This window comes from Rhinatrema bivittatum, chromosome 3 (assembly GCF_901001135.1).
Source record: "Rhinatrema bivittatum chromosome 3, aRhiBiv1.1, whole genome shotgun sequence".
NCBI lineage: Eukaryota > Metazoa > Chordata > Amphibia > Gymnophiona > Rhinatrematidae > Rhinatrema > Rhinatrema bivittatum.
Window position 1 is genome coordinate 57,953,469 of NC_042617.1, and position 23,565 is coordinate 57,977,033.

Here is a 23,565-nt window from a genome sequence, read left to right on the forward strand (position 1 = left end):
CTGCTGGATATGATCTAATTTTGCCTGCAGTTTTCCTTCTTGTGATAAACCTTATTTCCTCTGTATGTATCACTATATCTCTTTGTTTCTAATATTTGTGCAAGAATTTTGGTTAGAATTTTGCGATATACATTTAGCACTGAGATCAGTCTGTAAGAGCTGTAATTCCTCTAGATTCTTCCCAGGTTTAGGTATTGTAATGCAGGTGTTTGTCCATGAATTTGATATATGTTTCTCTTTTAATATATATAGTTAATTGCATTTAGTAAGATGAGTCACTTGTGTTCTTTTAAAAGACTTGAAAAATTATACTAGATCTTCTTTTGAACAAAAAGACTGACAGATAAACAGAGATATCTTGGGTACATTTTAGAATACATGGCTTTTCCTTATTAACTCATTACCTGGATACAAACAATATAGTGAGTCCATATCTAATATAAAGACAAATGAAACAGTGAACAAATTAATTAAAATAGAAAAATACAATTTAGAAAACCCTGCTCCTCTGACCTCCTCAACTCCCACCTCTCTAAGGAACTATCTCATCTCGACCTCTCAGACGTAGATGCAGCCATCACTTCATGGATTAATGTCACCACAAAGTTGCAGAGCAAACGTGTCCTACTTCCACCAAAGTCCTACGCCACTCGTCACATAACAGGAAACATGGTTCACCCCAGAACTAAAGGCCCTCAAACAAGACCTTAGAAAGAAAGAACATAGCTGGAGGAAAAAACCATCCACTGCTTCATTAGCTGCCTACAAATCTCTTCTTAACGCTTACAGGACCACCATCCTCAGAATGAAGAAAGACTTCTTCACTAAGAAAATCCACCATTTCATCTTTGACTCAAAAGCCTTATTCGCATATGTCTTGGCACTCACCAAACCATTTCTCCCCCCCCCCCCCCCCCAATCATCCCAGATGACTTAGCACTCGACAATGCCACAGAACTGTCAAAATACTTTGAGAAAAAAATCTCCGACCTAACCGCTGCACTCACCACTCCCCCTGCTTCTCCCTCCCCTCTCATCCTCCCCACCCCTCTACAACAAAACTCAATGCTTGAAGCTTTTAAACCAACATCTTCGCTGGAAATTAAAAATATCATCAAAAAACTGAAACCAGCGTTGCACCCTTCTGACCCAATACTGACCAACCTACTTTTTAACATCCCAAACACCATTTCAAAGCCAATCTCTGAAATTATCAACCTCTCCTTAACCCAAGGCCTAGTGCCAGACCAACTAAAGCTCGCCATTCTTAAACCCATTTAAAAAAAGCCTAACTTGTCCCCATCGGACCCAGCTAACCTCCGCCCAATAGCTAACCTTCCCATGATTGCTAAAATCATGGAAAAAATAGCTAACAAACAGTTATCGGAATACCTTGAGGAACATCATATTCTTTCCCTCTCACAATATAGATTTCGGAAGACTTTAAGCACAGAAACCCTTCTTATATCCCTTGCGGACAACATCCTAATAAACATGGAAAAAGGTCAAACTTACCTACTTGTGCTACTCGATCTATCTGCCGCTTTCGATACGGTGAACCATGCAATTCTCTTAGATCGATTAACAGACATAGGCATCAAGGGATCTGCGCTCAGCTGGTTCAGATCCTTCTTGTCCAACAGGTGCTTTAAAGTCAGGATTAACAATAAATAATCCCCCTCTGTCCGCTCCAAACTGGGCGTTCCCCAAGGATCCTCCCTCTCACCCACTCTCTTCAACATCTACCTTCTTCCGCTCTGCCACCTTTTTACAAAGCTAAATCTATCCCATTATCTGTACGCAGATGACGTCCAAATACTCATTCCAATCACAGAATCCCTACAAAAAACCCTAAACCACTGGAACAACTGCCTTCAAGCAATTAACCACCTGCTTTCCACTCTCAACCTGGTCTTGAACACCAACAAGACGGAGATTCTTATCATCTCTCAAGACAACCTCGCCACCCATCCTACATTACCGCCCTCCTCACAATCAACCAATTTAACTATTAAACACTCTCCTTTTGTCAGAGACTTAGGCGTCATTCTGGATAATCAGCTTAACCTTAAGAAGTTCGTGAACACCACCACTAAGGAGTGCTTCTTCAAACTCCAAGTCCTCAGAAACCTAAAACCACTCCTTCACTTCCAAGATTTCAGACTGGTACTGCAATCCGTCATCAAGTCGAAACTGGACTATTGCAATTCCCTTCTACTCGGTCTCCCAGCCAACTCCTTAAAACCCCTTCAGATGGTTCAGAACTCCGCAGCCAGGCTTCTCACCAATACCAAAAAAAGGGAACACATCACCCCCACCCTTCAGAACATACATTGGCTACCCATCAAATACAGGATCCTCTTCAAGGTACTCACGATCATTCATAAAGCTATACACAACCTCACTGCCCTCCACACATCCACTCAACTAAAACCACATATCCTCTTCTAGACCAATCAGGAGTGCCTACAAAGACACCTTGTATGCCCCCCAAGCCAAAACATCTCTAAGAAAACGCACCATATCGACAGCAGGACCTCATCAATGGAATGCATTACCCCCTGACCTCAGACAAGAATCTTGCCCTTTTGTATTCAGAAAAAAACTGAAAACATAGCTATTTAGCCAAGCCTTCCAGGACACTTAATCACCCTTCGCCTGTAACCTCACGCTCCCAAGCGATCATTCCAGCCAGACACTTTAGTCTACTTCTCAGTTCTGCTGTATGCACTAGTTATCATCTCTTCTGTTTCCGAGATATGAGAGGATTTTATTTTATGATATGTTAAGATGAGTTTTGACCTGTTTTTTACTGTTAATTGTCACCACTGTTCCTTGTACCGCCCCTGAGCGAATGTTGAAGTTACATTGTAAACCGATATGATTTGTATATTTTACAGGAATGTCGGAATAGAAAAAAAATAAAAATAAATAAATAAACATCAAATAAAGTAACTAACTAACTTACTTTCAAGGCCAAAAATGTTTTACTGGGGAATAAAGCTTATACATATCCACAAAACAAAACTGAAAATCAACAACTGGATAAGTCTCAACCCCCTTGAATCAATACTTGGTGGAAACATCTTTGATAGCAATTACAGCTGGGGCAAGATAGCAAAGGCTATCAGCGTGCTTTTCTTTTTCTTTTTTCCTGCAAAATTGTTTTTCTTACCTGATCTTATGGTAAAGCATAAGGGAAAGTCTCGTGTGTTCCCCTCTGTGCCAATACCCCTGTTTCGGGTCCCATTGACAAATTTGCAGTTTCTCAAACAACTGCTACAGCCCCAGAGAAGATTTGCCTTTGGTAGTGGAAGTGGACTGCGCTCAGCCTTTCCATGCTCCCAGCGAGATCGCACACCACCTTGGTCTCCTTTGATGGCATCACCTCCCAGTGACCTGGTTCATGAGGGAAACTGTAGCTTCGTAGCAGTTTGGCTGGATCTAAAGGAGGGAGGATGCTTATGAGACTGCGGGAGCAGATAGGCAAGCCAAAGCTCAGTACAGATGGAGAGGAAGAAAAACAATCTTCTTTGTCCCCTACTAAGATTGCAGAAGGAACAGAGGTGGGATCTGGGGCTGCAACTCGACTTTTGGCGCTGAGTGATTTTACTAACAGTGACAAGGAGCCATCTTTTTTGCCACTAGACTGGTATGTGAGGTGTCTCCCTCCTCAGGAGACCAAGCTGGAAGATATTTGGAAGGCTATTTTGTTTCTAGTTTCAAAATTGACTATGACTATATTAGGTTTTTCATCTAAAATTCAGAAACTGAGGAGGAATCTCAGGCCCATAAGGAAACTTTGGAAAAGCAGATAGACGACCAAACTCTTGCTGTTAATAATCAAGTGATTCTGAATAAATTGTAAACTTTTTGAAAAACTCAGAGGAGGAAAATTTGTGGTTTCTAAATGTTCCTAGGTCCCTTTGATTTCAGCTGAAGATATGCCTAGGAAATGTTAGAACTTTTTAAAATACCTTTGAAGGCTTTGCCAACATCTAAGGTCTATTATTTCATTTCTTTTAAAGAAGGGAGTGGGGGATTTCCAGCTGCCCCACTGAATGTTTCTGAACTATTGGAGAATCTCTTTAGTGAGTTAACAACATCTAAGCCTCCTCTGATAGTACATTTTGTTTCGGAACCAGACAGGGAACTGTTTTCTTCATGTGAATGATTTATTTTTCAATTTGATAGTCTGAATTTTTCCTGATGTATAACATGCGCCTTAGAAAAGGAGGGAGCATTTTCCTTGTCTCCCATTTCCTTGTAAACGCCTTTAATATGCCAGGAAAATCATTATGGGGGTTTTTTCTTGGACCTGAACAGTTGGAAAAGCTTTTGCATCACAAGTCTATTGACTTTCCTTTTTTTTTTTCCTCAGTTATGCTTGGATTTTTGGTTGTTTTCCCCCCAGCTTTATCACCTATTTTCTTTCACTTTTTGACTTGTCCCCCATATATTGTGGATCCTTTTAGTATAAGATTTAGGCTTTTATTTTACTATGTATTTATTTATTTATACTCCACTTTACAGGATTGTACGTTTTTCTGATTGCTATGTAGTATCTTGAGTTATGAATTCTAAAAATTCAATAAATATAAAGAAGCAATTATAGTTGTATGTCTGTTGAGCTATATCTCTCCCAGCTTTGCTAATACTTACACCATTCTTCTTTACAAAACTGTTCTTCTTTACAAAACTGTTCAAGCTCTGCCAGCTTCCTTGGGGAGCATTGATGGACAGCAATTTTCATGTCATTCCACAGATTTTTGATTGTATTGATGTCAGGGCTCTGACTGGGCCACTCCAGGACATTTAACTTTTTGTTCTTTAGCCACTCCAGTATAATCTTGGAGTTTGTCCTAGTTTCAGCTTTCTTTGAGAGGGCAGCAGGTTTTGCTCAAGGACTTTTCTGTACTTTCCTTCATTGATTGTCCCTTTCCAGCCTGACAAGTGTCCTAGTCCCTGCTACTGTGAAATATCCCTATAATATGATGATGCCACCATCAAGCCTCACAGTAGGGATGGTGTTCTCCGACTGATGTGCTGTACCGAGCACTGCATTCAGGCCAAAAGGTTCTATTTTAGTTTCATCAGACCACAAACCTTTTTGCCATATGGCTAAAGTATCCTCTGATCATTCCTTTGCATGCTTTAAATGGGATTCAAGGTGGGCTTTCTTGAGTAATGGCATCCTCCTTTCATTTTATCAGGCAAGCTAGATTTGTGGTGTGCATGTGTTGCTATATGCACATTTTGACCAGTCTTGACCAAGGAAACCTGTAGCTCTTTCAAAGCTCTTCTAGCCTTCCTGATCAGTCTCCTTGCTTGGTCATCCAGTTTGGAGGTCGGCCTGATCTAAGCAGGTCCACTTGTTAAGAGTCATCTTACTCAGAGATATTCAAGAACTTTACAATTCTTTTAGAACCATCCCATGATCTGTGCCTTTTCATAACTTTGTCCCAGAGTTTTGAGATCTTCTAAGAACATAAGAAATTGCCATACTGGGTCAGATCAAAGGTCTATCAAGCCCAGCATCCTGTTTCCAACAGCGGCCAATCCAGACTACAAGTACCTGGCAAGTACCGAAACACTAAGCAGATCCCATGCTACTGATGCTAGTAATAGCAGTGGCTGTACTCTAAGACAACTTGATTAATAGTTAATGGACTTCTTCTCTAAGAACTTATCAAACCTTTTTTAAAACCCAGAATACACTAAGGGCCGGATTTTAAAAGGGTTATGCGCATAAGGTACGTGCATAACCCTTTTAAACCCCCCCTGCGCGCGCCGAGCCTATTTTGCATAGGCTCGGCGGCGCGCGCAAGCCCCAGGACGCACATAAGTCCCGGGGCTTGCAAAAAGGAGCGGTCGGGGGGCGTGGTGGTTTTGGATTGGGGGCATGTGAGCGGTCCGGGGACGTGGCCGAGTGCCCCGACACAGCGGCCTGTGTTGGGGCCTGCCCCGCCGGCGCACGTAAGTTACTACTGCCCGGAGGCAGTAGTAACTTTTCTGATAAAGGTGTGGGGGGGGGGGGTCTAGATAGGGCCAGGAGGGTGGAAGGAAAGTTCCCTCTGAGGCCACTCCGATTTCGGAGCAGGCCTCAGGGAACGGGCAGCGTGCGCAGGGCTCGGCGCGCGCAAGTTGCACAAATGTGCACCCCCCTTGCACGCGCCGAACCCGGATTTTATAAGATACACGCGGCTACGCGCGTATCTTATAAAATCCAGCGTACTTTTGTTCGCGCGCACGCTCTCTTTTAAAATGTACCCCAGCGTGCACTAATCACATCCTCTGGCAACAAATTCCAGAGCTTAATTGTGCATTGAGCGAGAGAGAATTTTCTCCGATTAGTCTTAAATGTGCTACTTGCTAACTTCATGGAGTGCCCCCTAGTCTATTATCCAAAACAGTAAATAACTGATTCACATGTACCTGTTCTAGACTTCTCATGATTTTAAAGACCTCTATCATATCCCCCCTCAGCCGTCTCTTCTCCAAGATGAACAGCCCTAACTTCTTTAGCCTTTCCTCATAGGGGAGCTGTTCCATCCCCTTTATCATTTTGGTTGCCCTTCTTTGTACTTCTTCATCACAACTATATCTTTTTTGAAATGCGACAACCAGAATTGTACACAGTACTCAAGGTGGGGGGCTCACCATGGAGCGATACAGAGGCATTATGACATTTTCCGTTTTATTCTCCATTCCCTTCCTAATAATTCCTAACATTCTGTTTGCTTTTTCTGACTGCTGCTGCACACTAAGCTGACGATTTCAATTTATTATCCACTATGATGCCTAGATCTTTTTCCTGAGTGATAGCTCCTAATATGGAACCTAACATCGTGTAACTACAGCCAGGGTTATTTTTCCCTATGTGCAACACATTGCACTTGTCCACATTAAACTTCATCTGCCATTTAGCTGCCCAGTCTTCCAGTCTTGCAAGCTCCTCCTGCAATTTATCATAATCCACTTGTGATTTAACTACTCTGAATAATTTTGTATCATCTGCAAATTTGATTCTTACTTCATATTCCTTTCCAGATCATTTATAAATATATTAAAAAGCACGGGTCTTAATACAGATCCCTGAGGCACTCCACTGTTTACCCTTTTCAACTGAGAAAATTGACCATTTAATCCTACTCTTCCTGTCTTTCAACTAATTTGTAATTCACAAAAGGGCACTGCCTCCTCCTATCCCATTACTTTTTAGTTTTCTTAGAAGCCTCTCATGAGGGACTTTGTCAAACGCCTTCTGAAAATCCAAATACACTATATCTACTGGTTCACCTTTATCTACATGTTTACTAACCCCTTCAAAAAAAATATGAAGCAGATTTGTGAGGCAAAATTTGCCTTGGGTAAATCCATGCTGACTTTGTTCCATTAAACCATGTCTTTCTATATGCTCTGTGATTTTGATCTTTAGAATAGTTTCCACTATTTTTCCTGGCGCTGAAGTCAGGCTCACTTGTCTATAGTTTCCTGGATTGCTCCTTGGTGCCCATGGTTGGGCTTTTGCTCTGAAATGCACTACCCAGCAGCGAGAAGGCTCACTAACAGCTATGGAAGACTGAGTGTTAGGTCTGTTTTACGGAGATACAGCTAAACCTGGAGGATGTACAACTGAGGAACAGTTGAAGTGGTATAAGGCAGGGATGTAGAATTTGGGGAAGATGGTATAAGGTAGGAGAATGGAAGAGCAGTGGGGGGGATGAGGGACCATGGCCGCAACAAGTGGAGATGCAGTGACTGGAGGAAGGAGATAGCAACAGTAATCCTTTCTGATGAGGACTATAGCAGAAACAGCATTCTAATATCACAAAGAAATATATCTTGATGCATGTGGACATCACCAGAGCAGAGTGGCAAGATTGCTGTGAACATGACAAACCCAAGGGTTAAAAACAAAATAACCTTGTTTTAAAAATACCATTACAATTTGCAACTTGTACAAAAGGGAAGGAACACAATATATAAAATCTGTGGTAGCAGTATTGATAGGCCAGAAGATTGGGCGGTTAATAAGAGACATTAATAATGAACACTGAAGTTAGACATCTGGGAACGCACCGATATGTTTTTCATTTTGTTTTGACGGTAGGATTGTTTCTGCATGTTTAGGTTGGTGCCATTTCACTAAAGTAAGTGGCTACCTCTGTAAAGTTGGTCCTGACCATCCACATTTTTGGAATTACTGTGAGTACTCCAAAACAAAGAGCAGTAACACTCGTACTAACTATGAAGACAAGATGGTGTGTTTTCTAATGAATAGAGAGTAGTATAAAACTTTTTTTTTTTTTTTAACACATATACAGTTTGCTCAGATTTTTAACACACATTTATTACAAGTTTGGGGTTGGCTTTAATTTTCTTCTGCTGGTGGCATTTTGTCCCATACTGGCTTTTTAATATGTTCTGGCACTTTTTCTAATTTGGTCTGAAAGAAAAAAAAACAAACAACTTATGAAATGTATCAGTCTGTAACATTTTTATACGAGACTTAGAATGAACTTCAGCAATACCTTTTTTATTTCTAAGGCCACTCCCTCAGGTAAGTTTCGTTGAATATATTCTAGATAGACATCAGCTGTACTTCCAGTCAAATGCTTTAACTAAAAGAAAATTAAACACAATATATACTCTAACAGCAGTACACCATTTTGTCTTGCAGAGCTGGTGGAAGGACAAACGAAAGGAATGCACTTTGCAAGGCTATAAAAAGGTCCATAATAAATGGAAAATACTGCAGCACAATTCCTGTACTTTTCAGGTCCTTTCTTTTTTTATTTGACATAAATGATAGAGATTAACGAGTACTGAAAAACTGATGCATTACAATTGCAGAATCTGCATACTGTTTCTCTGAAATTTCTAGGGGTTTTTTTTTGCCTGGAGTAGGTTTATATATTTCCTGGTTCATTTTGTCTCTGGCAGAAGCTAAAAATACAAGTGCCTGAAAAGCAAACTATAAAATAAGATGTCCAGCTGTTGGAAGACAGAATAGGGGAATTCTTGATCTAAAAAGGCACTGCAAACATTCCGCAAGAAATAGTTTTACTTAAATCTCTAGCTTTGTATGAAAATTACTTAATTTTGTAGTGACCTCACTGGTTAGTCTTCAGTGGAAAATTGCTGAGGAAATTATTCCCTTGTCATCCAGCAATCTTCAAAATCAGGATTTCCAGGATATACCATTATTGATTTTACATACTCATCTGCCTTCCAGCTCTATTTTGATCTTTTTTCATCAAACCCTGATTTAAACTGATGATGTCATACTGGTTATCATGCTAGCAACCAAACCTCATGTCATGATGAGATTAAACGATCCAGAGGTCATTTTCTAATGCCTATCTCAATGCATTATGCAAAACAACAAGCGTAAGTGGGATGAGAATTAGAAAACACTTTCTGATCATATGGAATCTGGAAACCATCTGCAGACAGCTCCAGACATGTCCATAATTTCTGTATCAATTACTTACAAGTGCTCTTTCTGTAGCTGACATTTGCATGTACCTCATGGAGTACTGTGCACTTATTTTCAGCTTGAATTATAGAAACATTGGGTTACTGAAAACAGAGATCCACCCTTCCATCACAATTTCTGTAAAAAGAAACTCTCAGAAAATTATCAAAATATTACTGCTTGTATGGATAAAACAAACTCTCCCACCACTTCCCATTCACTCATACAATGTGCTTGCATGGCTTTGCAGATCATGTCAGCTCTGGAGAAATTATTTTTTCCCGTTGATAGCAGGGCTGAATTAGCCATGCTATCATGGAAACTGTCCATCAGGCCCAGGAGGCAGAGCTTCTGAGTAGATCACAGAGCTTTGCTCTGTTCGGCTGCGTGTGCCTTCCCGCGCAGAAAAACAGTCTCTCCTCGGTCTGTTTTTTTCCATGCGCGGGAGCGCACGCAAAGCTAGTTTTCTCCTCAGACCTAGTTACAAAAAAAGTCCCAAAAATCGGCTCCGAGGCTTCCAGGGTTCAAACCCTGCGGTTGCGGCAGAATCGTGTCCATCACCGATGGACATGATAGCTGCTACCGTTGCTTGGGGCCGAATCATCAGCAGGCCGCATGCAAGCATTGCGGCAGGATGTCGCTGCGAGCCAGACAACAGAGGGCCCATAAGATGGAAGTGCAATCGGAGTCCCATGCCCGACGTTCGGAGGCGCACTCATCACCAGGTCCCAGAAAGCACAAGACCCCCAAGGTAAAAAGAGTGGCATCCATGGATCCCTCCACCTTCAGGACTGGGGGATAGAAGGGGGGAGATAGAGCCCGGAGTCAAGGCCTTCATAGCCACGACTCGACGAGGCATACATTACAGTGGTGATAGCAAGAGCCGAGGCCGCAAGGAGCAGGGGACTCCAGTGCGTCGGGGACCCGACCGAAGCAGTCCACCCCATTGAAACCTAAATTGGCGCATTCCGATGCATCGACGCCATCAAATGTATTTGCCTCGAGACACAAAACACCGATGCATAGAGCATTGATGGCACCGCAGAAGGACTCTGAGCCAACATGAGAAGTATCGGCATCGATGCGGGAAGCACCTGGGTCGATGCCGGAAGCGTCAACATCGATGCAGAAACCTCCAAAATCGACGCAGGAAGCGTCGAGTTCGGCGCAATTAGGGTTGGCTCTGATGCAGTGACCGATCACAGCGACACATGTCCCCTCACCAACACCACATCCGTCAAAATCGATGCATGGAAAATCTAAACAGGCATACTTACTGCTTACATCAAAGGCAACTCCACCACACACCTCAAAGAGTCATAAAATAACAAAACCCATGGGCAGCGGCCTACCATCTTCAACATCCTCTGAGAGAGCAAGGGTTCTTATCTCACACCCTCCCCCCACGAGACTCCATAGCTCCCGATTCTCGGACCAATCCTTCTCCCCCAGAAATGACACGCACATCGGGGCCGCAATCGGAAGGAGACTATGTAAGACTCACGTCCTCATCCTCCTCCCCGAGACATCATGCATCAAGATCTCCTTATGAACAGGGGGAAACATCACCCCCACCACCTGTAAAGAAACGGAGGAAAACAGGTGTAATTGGAGAAGACCCGTTGCCCCTTCATAGGGATACCATGGCAAACAGAGAATGCCACCACAAACCAAGGAGGCATTTTTTCAGTTATCGTCGGCACTATCGGGACTTTTTAAGACACTGCAATCCTCATTTCAAATGCCATCTCCTACGAGTACTGTGCCACCTTCACCTCAACAGGGGTCATCACCTGAGAGAGTACGGAACCCTCCTCCGGGACCGTCATCACAAACACCCAGAAACTCAGAACGGGAGCACTCTTCAGTAAGGATAGACTCTGATTCCCCTCCATCATCACCTGCATCATCAATGGGGTATCCCTCTGATCCTCCAGAGGATACTCCTGAACCTTACTTGCCTCCGGAAGACCTATCATATCCCAAATTCCTGGACAAGATGGGAAAAGTTCTTAACCTACAGGTCCAAAAATTACAGGACCCTAGAGCAGAAACGCTCGGCCTTCTTAAGATATTTGATGTTCCGGCTGAGCTCACTTCCTTACCATCCCACAATGTATTGGATTCTGTCCTTGAGAAATCCTGGGAGATGCCATATACTATCCCACTGGTCTCCAAAAAGACATACCTCAAATTTCGAATGCAGAAGTCTAAATTCTATTCTACAACACAACTGCCCCACTCTTCATTGGTTGTGGAATCCGCAATGCAGCGAGCCAAGCGATCTCGACTGCATGCGTCAACACCTCCAGGGAAAGACCAACGAATCCTGGATGAGTTTGGGAAGAGGGCCTATCAATCGTCTATGCTCTCCTCCAGAACTGGTCAACACCAATTCTACCTGGTCCAATATCTGTATGAAAATCTGCAGACCTTGAAAGCAGCTTTACCTGCTCCGGAGACACCGGCCATAATTCAGCCGATACAGGACCTCAAGGAGGGCATTCGACATCTTCTCCAGATGGTGTACGAGTCGTTTGAGTCGTCGACTCGTACAGCCGCATCGGCCATTGCCGCCCGTCAAATGGCTTGGCTCCACTCCAGCGCCATTAGAGAAGACCTTCATGAGCGTCTAGTGAACATACCATGCAAGGGTGACAATCTTTTTGGAGACAAGTTCCAAGAAACAGTGGCGAATTTGAAAGACAGGCAATAGCTGTCCAATCATTGACACATTCCTCATCCTTTGCCACACAACGGAGATATTACTCCACCAACCGCAGACAATAATATCAATGACGTCCCTATAGGCAATATCAACAGTTTCGTTCTACTCTGTACAACCCACCACAAAGGACAGCAGCACCACCACCTCTTCAGGCGAGGAGGGGCAGGGCAAAACAGCAGAGAACACCGGCACAACAGCCTCAGCAGACAGCCAAACCTACCTCATCTTTTTAATACCTCTGCCATAATCACTACCACTGCACCCTCCGGGGAGGATCACCTTATGCCTTCCATGTTGGGAGACCATTACAGACCTATGGGTTCTAGAAATTGTAAGACTGGGTTTGTTGCGGAAACGAAGTTGATATCCCTATCTACCACACCTAATTCCCAATCAAATTCCAGGTCACCAAAAGCAATTAACATAGGAAATTTCATCCCTACTTCAACAACGAGCGATCCAGCGGATTCCTCTACATGCTCGACACGGGTTTTTATTCACCTTATTTCCTAATTCCCAAGAAAACAGGGGGACAACGACCAATCTTGGATCTTCGGGAGCTGAATAAACATCTAATTAAGGAAAAGTTCAAAATGGTCTCCCTAAAGACCATATTACCACTTCTACAACCCAAGGACTGGATGTACTCAATAGATCTAAAAGATGCTTACACACATATCCCCATCCACCACCCATCCCGAAACTGGAAAGAGTACTACCCTTGCTGCATTTGACAGCATGGAGATTGAGCGGCTCCTCTTGACAGAACAGGGAATATCCATCTCCTCGCAAACTATACGTCTCACTTCAAGAAAACCATCCACATGAAGGAATTATAGCTTCAAATGGAAAAGAAATTCATCCTGGTGCTCTGCAAAGCGAATAGCTCCATTAGACTGTGCACCAGAAATACTGTTGGACTATCTTCATTCATTATACACTACGGGACTGGTGACTTCTTCGATCAGAATACATCTCAGTGCGATAGCTGCCTATCACCGGCCATATAAGAACATAAGAAAATGCCATACTGGGTCAGACCAAGGGTCCATCAAGCCCAGCATCCTGTTTCCAACAGTGGCCAATCCAGGCCATAAGAATGTGGCAAGTACCCAAAAACTAAGTCTATTCCATGTTACCATTGCTAATGGCAGTGGCTATTCTCGAAGTGAACTTAATAACAGGTAATGGACTTCTCCTCCAAGAACTTATCCAATCCTTTTCTAAACACAGCTATACTAACTGCACTAACCACATCCTGATTAGTTTTAAATGTGCCCCATGCTAACTTCATGGAGTGCCCCCTAGTCTTTCTATTATCAGAAAGAGTAAATAACCGATTCACATCTACCCGTTCTAGACCTCTCATAATTTTAAACATCTTTATCATATCCCCCCTCAGCCGTCTCTTCTCCAAGCTGAAAAGTCCTAACCTCTTTAGTCTTTCCTCATAGGGGAGCTGTTCCATTCCCCTTAACATTTTGGTAGACCTTCTCTGTACCTTCTCCATTGCAATTATATCTTTTTCGAGATGCGGCGACCAGAATTGTACACAGTATTCAAGATGCAGTCTCACCATGGAGCGATACAGAGGCATTATGACATTTTCCGTTTTATTCACCATTCCCTTTCTAATAATTCCCAACATTCTGTTTGCTTTTTTGATTGTCGCAGCACACTGAACCGACTATTTCAATGTGTTATCCACTATGACGCCTAGATCTCTGTCCAACCCTGTATCTCCCGTTTCCTAAAGGGCCTGACTCACCTCCGACCTCCAATTTCCAAGCCGCCGATACCATGGAATCTTAATGTCGTACTGGAACAACTAATGGTAGCCCCCTTTGAACCAATGGAGGAAGCACACATTAAATATCTTACGTGGAAAGTAGTATTTCTCATTGCCTTAACATCCGCAAGCAGTCAGTGAACTGCAGGCTCTAGTACACTACAGCCCATATATGCAATTCTATCATAACAAGGTGGTACTTCGCACATATCCTTCTTTCCTTCCGAAAGTGGTCAGCCAGTTCCACTTGAACCAATCAATTGAATTACCCACATTCTTTCCAAAGCCTCACCAAAATGATAAAGATTACTGCACACACTGGACTGCAAAAGAGCACTAGCATATTATAAACGAAGAACGCATTCCGAGTCAAGAGCCTCTCAACTATTTGTCTCTTTCAACCCGAACACTCCCACTCCACCGGTAGGAAAACAGACCATATCTAGCTGGATAACCCAATGCATTCAATTCTGTTACACAAAATATAACTTAACCTTGCCTTCGCAACCTAATGCACATCAAATGAGGGAAGTATCGGCCTCCCTGGCCCATCTACAACATGTGGCAGCCATAGACATTTGCAAGGCGGCCACCTGGTCATCTGTACATACGTTCACATCTCACTACTGTCTGGATCAACAGACAACTAATGATGCCAAACTCGGACGAGTTATTCTGCAAACTATGTCCATCTGAAACTTTATTTGACTATCCACAAACTTACATCACGGATAATATCTTACTAAATACCTGTGTGCGTGATTGGGAGCTTAGGACTCTCTTGACAGCATGGCTAATTCAGCCCTGCTATCAACGGGGAAAAAGCAAGTTTGCTTACCGTAAACGGTGTTTCCATAGAAAGCAGGATGAATTAGCCATGCTGACCCATCCACCTCCCTGGATAGTCAACCACTTACGTGTGTACGCTACTAAATCACAGACTGAGAAGAGACTGTTTTTCTGCGCAGGAAGGCAAGCGCAGCCGCACAGAGCAAAGCTCTGTGTTCTACTCAGAAGCTCCGCCTCCTGGGCCTGATGGACAGTTCCCATGACGGCATGGCTAATTCATCCTGCTATCTACGGAAACACCGTTTACGTAAGCAAACTTGCTTTTCATAGTCGTGTTACTGTAAAGAAGAATAAAAGTTCATCTGGTCCAGTAAAAGTTGCAAACTATAACTAGAGGGCATAAACTACCAAGTTGTATAATATACTGAATTCAAACAAAACCAAGTCTACAGCAAGGCAGAGAAGCTTATAGATTTTAAATGTAATTTTCAGAAGAAAACACTCTAATCTACCAATTCTACGGGTGAAGCTTTTAACCTCTTGCTGCAAGGTGGCAGTCTTCTAGACTCCACCTTGTTGCATGTGTGACCACTGGGGCAAATCAAGGTCATTGTTTTCAGAGCCTACCTGACATGACCTAGTTGTGTAACATAATATTAACCTCATCACAAAGCAGTAACTTTGCTAGACTCGAGTCTTCACTTTTCATCTCTGATCTCCTCTCATATGCAATTCTCCTGGTTTGTCATCCAATTAATCGTCCTCCTTTCTTACAATAATAATGACCCTGGGACTCAAAAGGCTGCTTAGAAAATGTACTGACAGTTGCTGTAGAAAAAAAACAACTCAAGTCAGTATTGTAGCCTAGAGATTCCTCATGAAAATGGTTAAGCATAGATACTACCTGACCGGGTTATGACTTGTAGACTTACTTACCTCTAAACACCTATAATGTGTTCTCATTTCGTATTGAACTCTATGCTTCTTATAAATGTGAATGGATTTTAAAAGCGTTAGTCGTTCAATTTTCCTTGGTGGCTCATATCTAAAAAGAATACATTTTGTATGTAAGATTAAAATTGCCTAGAAATGACTAAATATAGTTCATTTTTTAGCTATCGATCTTGATGCATCTTATATGCAGCAAATTGGCCCTAATTGATGTTTAACATTTATTTGTATAAAAAGTAGTAATGTACAGGGCAAAAATTCATTTTGTTTCGTTAGTTTTGTTTTTGTGTGTGCTTTTTTGCCTGGAAGCATGCTAAAACAGTTAATGCACACCATTTTGAAATTTAATACATGCTAAAATGAAATAAGACTTTAAGAAAAATGCCCATCTCTATAAACTACTACTACTACTAAATATTTCTATAGCGCTACACAACATCCAAAACACAGTACAAACACACAAAAAAGCCAGTCCCTGCTCACTAGAGCTTACAATCTAATAAGACAAACATACAGGACAAGAGACTTGGGGTATTTCAGAAAGACAATGGTTAAGGAAGCTAAAAGCAGACAATCAGGCCTAAGGTTTAAAAGTAGCTTCAAAAAAGTGGGGCTTTCAATGGGAGTTAAACATGACAAGAGAGCGAACATGATGCACCAATTCAGGAAAACTTCCAAGCACACGGTACAGCCAGGTGGAAAGCAGAGAATTGGCAGTAGAGAAGGAGGGCATAGATAAGAGTGACTTGTCCGAAAGGTGAAGTGCACGAAGAGGGGGTGTAGAGAGAAGTAAGATGAGGTAGTGAGGTGCTGCAGAGTGAAGGCATTTCTTGATGAGAAAGGAGCTTGAACTGTATGCAGGAGTGGATAAGGAGCCAATGCAATGACTTCAGAAGAGGGGTTATGTCTTCTAAGAAGATGACATAAAGCCATTTTAATGATGCACCTCATAAGTCTTAAAATGAGTTACCATTTCAATTGTTATATATGGATGGATGTCATCATCACTTGATACACTAGCACAGGGTTTCCCAAACCTGTCCTGGGGACCCCACAGCCAGTCTGATTTTCAGGATATCCACAATGCATATAAGAACATGCCATACTGGGTCAGACCAAGGGTCCACCAAGCCCAGCATCCTATCACCAACAGTGGCCAATCCAGGCCATAAGAACCTGGCAAGTACCCCAAAACTAAGTCTATTGCCGGTTTACATCTGAACTAAAAAGGTGGAAAGTACAAAAAAACAGGTAATGGGGAAGGGTAATGAACAGAAAGAGGCCGAGGGGGGGCCAGAGACAAAGCAAAGAGGAATATAATGCAAATAACAAGTTATGTACTACAAGTAACAATTGAAATCATATCCCCCCCTCAGCCTTCTCTTTTCCAAGCTGAACAGTCCTAACCTCTTTAGTCTTTCCTCAGAGGAGCTGTTTCATCCCCTTTATCATTTTGGTCACCCTTCTCTGTACCTTCTCCATCGCAATTATATCTTTTTTGAGATGCGACGAGCAGAATTGTACACAGTATTCAAGGTGTGGTCTCACCATGAAGCGATACAGAGGCATTATGACATTTTCCGTTTTATTTGCCATTCCCTTTCTAATAATTCACAACATTCTGTTTGCTTTTTTGACTGCCACAGCACACTGAACCGACGATTTCAATGTGTTATCCACTATGACACCTAGATCTCTTTCTTGGGTGGTAGCTCCTAATATGGAACCTAACATTGTGTAACTATAGCATGGGTTATTTTTCCCTATATGCATCACCGTGCACTTACCAACATTAAATTTCATCTGCCATTTGGATGACCAATTTTCCAGTTTCACAAGGTCTTCCTGCAATTTCACAATCCACTTGTGATTTAACTACTCTGAATATTTTTGTATCATCTGCAAATTTGATTACCTCATTCTTCGTATTCCTTTCCAGATCTTTTATAAATATATTGAAAAGCATTGGTCCCAATACAGATCCCTGAGGCACTCCACTGCCCACTCCCTTCCACTGAGAAAATTGTCCATTTAATCCTACTGTTTCCTTTCCTGTCTTTTAGCCAGTTTGTAATCCATGAAAGGACATCGCCACCTGTCCCATGACTTTTTACTTTTCCTAGAAGCTTCTCATGAGGGACTTTGTCAAACGCCGTCTGAAAATCCAAATACACTACATCTACCGGTTCACGTTTATCAACTCCTTCAAAAAAGTGAAGCAGATTTGTGAGACAAGACTTACCTTGGGTAAAGCCATGCTGACTTGTTCCATTAAACTAGATCTTTTTATATGTTCTGTGATTTTGATATTTAGAACACTTTCCACTCTTTTTCCTAGCACTGAAGTCAGGTTCACTGGTCTGTAGTTTCCTGGATCGCCCCTGGAGCCCTTTTTAAATATTGGGGTTACATTAGCCACCCTCCAGTCTTCAGGTACAATGGATGATTTTAATAATAGGTTAAAAACTTTTACTAATAGATCTGAAATTTCATTTTTGAGTTTTCAAACCCTGGGGTGTGTACCATCCGGTCCAGGTGATTTACTACTCTTCAGTTTGTCAATCAGGCCTACCACATCTTCTAGGTTCACCGTGATTTGGTTCAGTCCATCTGAATCATTACCCATGAAAACAGTCTCCAGAATGGGTATCTCCCCAACATCCTCTTCAGTAAATACTGAAGCAAAGAAATTGTTTAATCTTTCCGCGATGGCCTTATGTTCGCTAAGTGCCCCTTTAACCCCTCAATCATCTAACGGTCCAACTGACTCCCTCACAGATTTTCTGCTTCGGATATATTTTTAAAAGTTTTTACTGTGTGTTTTTGCCTCTACGGCCTACTTCTTTTCAAATTCTCTCTTAGCCTGTCTTATCAATATCTTACATTTAACTTTCCAACGCTTATTCTTTATCCTATTTTCTTCTGATGGATCCTTCTTCCAGTTTTTGAATGAAGATTTTTTGCCTAAAATAGCTTCTTTAACCTCACCTCTGAGATGCCAATTAAGTCTGTCATCATTCACTGCTATACATTCTAATTCTCCCATCTTACTTAGACTTCTGGCATTAGCATACAAACACACTAAATAATATACCCCAATAGTTCACTTTGCCCCAGTTACTTTAAAAAAAACACATTTCCCAAGAAAAACTTACTGTTTCCTTTTAGCCACCAGCACGGTGTATGAGAAATGTGCATATACCTAGTCTTCATGGCAACCAAATTTATTTCATGCGTATTTATTGTGGATATCCTGAAATCCTGAATGAATGGGGTCCCCATGACAGGTTTGGGAAGCCTATACTATCAAATTGCAGCAGTAATGTTGAGTCTAATGCAAGCAAAACCATTCTCAGCAAGTTAATGGTACTTACACGTTTCCAATAGTGATGCCAAGTTCTTTCGCAGTCAGTACTGCAAAATACTCATAACTGTCCAGCACAGCTCTGTCATGGCCTTTAGCTAAAACTGCTATTTTCTTGAACAACGTGTCCGGTTCATCTGATATAGATATCTACAAATTTTAGTAAGCAAAAGTTAAGTTTAGTAGAGGTTTTACTGCATGCAGCATCTATGCTTGGTATGCATCTCTTATTCTGCACTACTTAGTCCACAGAAAAGTAAGCAGATTGCATCATTTAAGGTACATGTCACCAGTAAATGTTATACTCATTTAATGTACAGTTAGTTGAAACAAGAAGTGCTGGTTAATGTGCCAAATACATTCAGTGCAAGGGGGATGTTGCCCTCTTTTTGGCAGGACAGTTTGAGTACAGTAGCAGCTACGGTGTCTGGGATTGTGAAAACCAAGTAAAAAATGAGGCACACATTTGGGCATTACAGCACCAGCCCCAAAGACAAACTATGATCCAATACCAGGTTTCTTACTTGAAAGCTATGTGAAATCCAGCTTACGTCTAGCAATGACGGCTTTATAAACTGAATCCACTAAACAAACTTGTTTTTACTGCTATTTTAAAATGCTGTATAACCTCCTGTGGTATTGAACACAAAAGGTGAGGATGGGCAGTGTAGATTGTAGTCAAGTCATCATGTTGCCTCACTGGAGTATTTTAATACTTTTAAATCAAACATGTCACAGCAGAGGAAAATAGGTACATAAATCTTTTATTAATCAGTATCAGTGGCGTAGCCACGGGTGGGCCTGGGTGGGCAGGTGCCCACCCAACTTAGACCCAGGCCCACCCAACGGGCACCGGAACTGCAAGGCTGTCGCGGGATCCCATCCCCGCGACAGCGAACAAGAGAACCCTCGCCTCGCGCGCCATCACCGCACACATGGGGAAGCGCTGCTGCGGCCGTATGGCCAACCGGTCTTCCTGTTGAGGGGGGGGGGAGCGGAAGCGCCACGCGCAGCTTCCGCTTCCTCCCCCCAGTGCAGGAAGATCAGCTGCCTCTCCTGCTGCCACCCGTTCTCCTGCTATCTTCGGGCGTCGGGCCGTACTGCCCGCCGATCTTCCTGCTTGGGGCGGGGGAGGGAGGAAGCGGACGTTGTGCGCAGCGCTTCCGCTCCCCCCCCCCCCCCCCGACAGGAAGTTCGGCGGGCAGTACGGCCCGACGCCCGAAGATAGCAGGAGGCCGGTGGCAGCAGGAGAGGCAGCTGATCTTCCTGCTCTGGGGGAGAAAGTGGAAGCTGTGCACGTGCTTGAATGTGTATGTGTGGATGAGAATGGGAGTGTGTGTGGGTGAAAACTGGAGCCTGGGTGTGTATGTGGGTGAGAATGGAAGCTTGAATATGTGGGTGAATGGGAGCTCGAATGTGTGTATGTGTGGTTGAGAATGGGAGCCTGGATTTGTGGGTGGGTGAGAATGGGAGCTTGAATGTGTGTATATATGGGTGAGAATGAGAGCCTGGGTTTGTGTGGGTGGGTGGGAATGGAAGCTTGAATATGTGGATAAGAATGGGTGCTTGAATGTGTGTATGTGTGGGTGAGAATAGGACCTTAAATGTGTATATGTATGGATGAGAATGGGAGCTTGAATATGTGTGGGTGAGACTGGGAGCATGGGTTTGTGGGTGAGAATGGGAGTCTGGGTTTATGTGTGTGGGTGAGAATGGGTGCCTGGATGTGCGTCTGTGTGTGCATAAGAATATAAGCCTGGGGAGGGGTGAGAAAGTGAGAACTTGAATGTGAGCTTGTGGGGGGGGGGAGAGCATATGAGAGTGACAGCTTGAGTGTGTGAGAGGGAGTCTGTGAGAGAAAGTATGTGTGTGTGTGTGTGTGTGTGTGTGTGTGTGTGTGTGTGTGTGTGTGTGTGTGTGTGTGTGTGTGTGTGTGGAAGGGAAGAAGACAGTAATAGAAGAAAGACACTGAAAAGGAATTAGGAAATGAGCTATAAGGGAAAAAATGGGAAAAAGAGACCAGGACCAACTGATTAAAAAAATACAAAGATCAGACAACAAAGGTAAAAATATATATCTATATTTTGAGATGTTAGCAATTTAAATATAAGCAACACAACCGCTCTCTCAAAATTTATGGACAGGTAGGAGCCGTGTATAAAATCGTAATAATAAGAAGGCTAAAGTACCACAAATCACCGTGAATTATGTTTGTATCATTAAGTAAACCTCATACTTAGGCGTAGATGTGAATGCTATGCTGCATAATTTGGCATTATTTATCAGTAAAAAAACAACTCGTAGACCTGCATGCCTACAGCCCACCCATGTTAACCTTGTGCCCACCCAAAAAATCAATTCTGGCTACGCCACTGATCAGTATATAATCTAACTTTTTGGACACTAGATGGAGTCACAATATTTCACAATATATACATACCAATGGACTTTCTGTATGCTGAGATGAAGCAGTATGGCTTCCTGAAGACTGTACCCATATCAAATACTTATTTCTGATGGAAAAGAAACAGAAAGCAATGCAGATGTAAACCTTTTTGTTTGATGTTTAGAAACTTTCACTTTTAGAATTAGAGAGGAAAACTATACCTTGCTGCAGCAGTCCGAACAAAATGGTTTAATGGCAGCATCCATGAAAATCCCTGTGAAAACACGGAAATCATTTCCACCTTAAATACTCACGAAAGTATTGTTTACTAAAGCAGCACCACTAGTAAAAATTTAGTTCAACTGCCAACTATGGTCCCTTTTCATTTTATTTCCAGGTGTTTAAAAAAAAAAAAGCCTTCTTTTTATTCACTGCTATAATTATAAATCTATATTCCAGTTCTGTTGATCCTTACCAGAGCCTGATGCAGGCAATATATTGATAAAGGATGGTAGTAACTTCAACAGTAGAACAGTGAACACGGGGGGGGGGGGGGGGGGGGGGGAAGGATTTAAATAAACAGCATGCACTGATTTTTCTTATAAGACTAAACGCTATACTGGGTTCAAAATGATTTGCAGTCAGTTGCACACTTTAGCTTTTTCTAATAATACTGTTTAAAGCGTTGGTAGTTATTAGCAGTAGCCATAAGTAAGTATGAGTTATATATAAGGCTAGTGTTCGTTGGATCTTGCCAGGATACGGGGGGGTGGAATGTTTAATTTTTATCTCTCTTTTACCATCACCTCTGTCGGTTGTACAAACACCCCGTGTTACAGACATGAGAATCAGCTAAACCCGACATCCTTCTTGGCAGCTACAGCAAGGAGCCTCTCCACTATTGGCTGAATTTAGTAGGGGGTTGAAGGAGTACTCGGCTTTTCTTTTGAATCTCTAAGTCCCTCTTTTACACATTTTCGTTCGGGTTTATTGTGTGCTTCTATGAACAGCTGCACTGTTTGAGAGCTCTCAGCAACAGAACCATCTGCACCAGCTAATTCCTGGGCCAGGAAAGAAAGAGGAGCGTCTCCAGAACAGACTGTAAAGCAACCGCACAGCAAGCATAGATCATAGTATCAAACAAGGCAGAGCCCAGAAAATATGGCAGCAAGATACAGAAAGTGTACCAATTGCATTCAATGCCACTGGCCTGATCTAAAAGAAATTCCAGGCGTACCTAGACAGGTCGCCTGTACAAATTATAGCAGGAACTCCAGAAAGAGGCTCTCTGCAAGGCATTTGCAAGACATTTTAATTTAGAAGTTAAGTTTCACGCCTGTCAAAATAGGTGCAAAAAGGCACAGATCATCATACGAAAGGGAGGAGGCCTATAGCAGCTACTGCGGTAGGTACTCTCATATACCGCCAGGATCTGTGAGCGGGGAAGGGCGCCCCTCTCTTCACACTGCGAGATTCCCACGCCATGAACTACTGGCTTCCGATGCATCATTACCTGGCAGCGTGCAGAAACCGTTTGCAGCATCCGGCTGAATCGACAGCAAAGTAAAGCCGCGCACATTCTCCCAGGTCGCGGCCCTGACGCAAGCAGAACCTCTTCCGCCCCGCAGAGACCGGTACTACGTCACAGCTACAAAGTTCCAGTGATTAAAGCTAGAGCGTCTCTTCCAGCGGTCTGCGTATCACCGAGACTGACTTTGTCCCTTCTGCGGATGGAGGTAGAGAGTGAGGTCACCCATCCCCTGGGAGAGAGCTGCCTGGGTATTCCGTTGTTAGACGTGCCTCGCTCCAGTTAGAAAATTAAAGGCAGTTAACATTTAGTTATGAAGTAACAGACTAATAATCCGTATATAATTAACAGGTAAATGTAACTTGCTTTTTGAAAATATTTGCGATTCACCATTGAATAGTTTTGGTATAATGCTGGTTGAATAGCAAGAAAAAGTAAGCCGAGTATTCTTGGGAATTTTATTTTTACAATGACTACAGACTTAAAATTAACATAAGTATTATAAAACATAGAAACACTATGTAATCAACTATTAGGAAAAATTATGCT

General features: G+C 42.6%; 2 protein-coding genes across 5 annotated transcripts in view; one reads left to right on the forward strand and one right to left on the reverse strand.

The window, feature by feature from the left end:
* LOC115086868 (formin-like protein 20) overlaps positions 1 to 8,875 on the forward strand; it is a 63,038-nt gene extending 54,163 nt beyond the window's left edge. For both annotated transcript variants that reach the window (XR_003855355.1, XR_003855354.1), the window contains exon 7: positions 8,684 to 8,875. The gene's annotated coding sequence lies outside the window, so the exon portion shown is untranslated. The remainder of the gene's footprint in view (positions 1 to 8,683) is intronic.
* Positions 1 to 23,223, reverse strand: part of MRPS10 (mitochondrial ribosomal protein S10) — a 33,839-nt gene extending 10,616 nt beyond the window's left edge. The window contains exons 1-8 of one of the 3 annotated variants that reach the window (XM_029593293.1): positions 23,002 to 23,223; positions 21,710 to 21,762; positions 21,543 to 21,615; positions 19,113 to 19,252; positions 15,724 to 15,832; positions 9,498 to 9,560; positions 8,535 to 8,624; positions 8,350 to 8,449 (exon numbers count right to left, since the gene is read on the reverse strand). In XM_029593293.1, the coding sequence (XP_029449153.1) occupies positions 8,375 to 8,449; positions 8,535 to 8,624; positions 9,498 to 9,560; positions 15,724 to 15,832; positions 19,113 to 19,252; positions 21,543 to 21,615; positions 21,710 to 21,762; positions 23,002 to 23,067 (669 nt within the window). In that variant the 5' untranslated portion in view covers positions 23,068 to 23,223 and the 3' untranslated portion in view covers positions 8,350 to 8,374. Of the gene's footprint in view, positions 1 to 7,749; positions 8,450 to 8,534; positions 8,625 to 9,497; positions 9,561 to 15,723; positions 15,833 to 19,112; positions 19,253 to 21,542; positions 21,616 to 21,709; positions 21,763 to 23,001 lie in introns of those variants that run through there. The other 2 variants (XM_029593292.1, XM_029593294.1) reach the window with 2 other exon arrangements.
* Between the last annotated feature and the right edge of the window lie 342 nt (positions 23,224 to 23,565).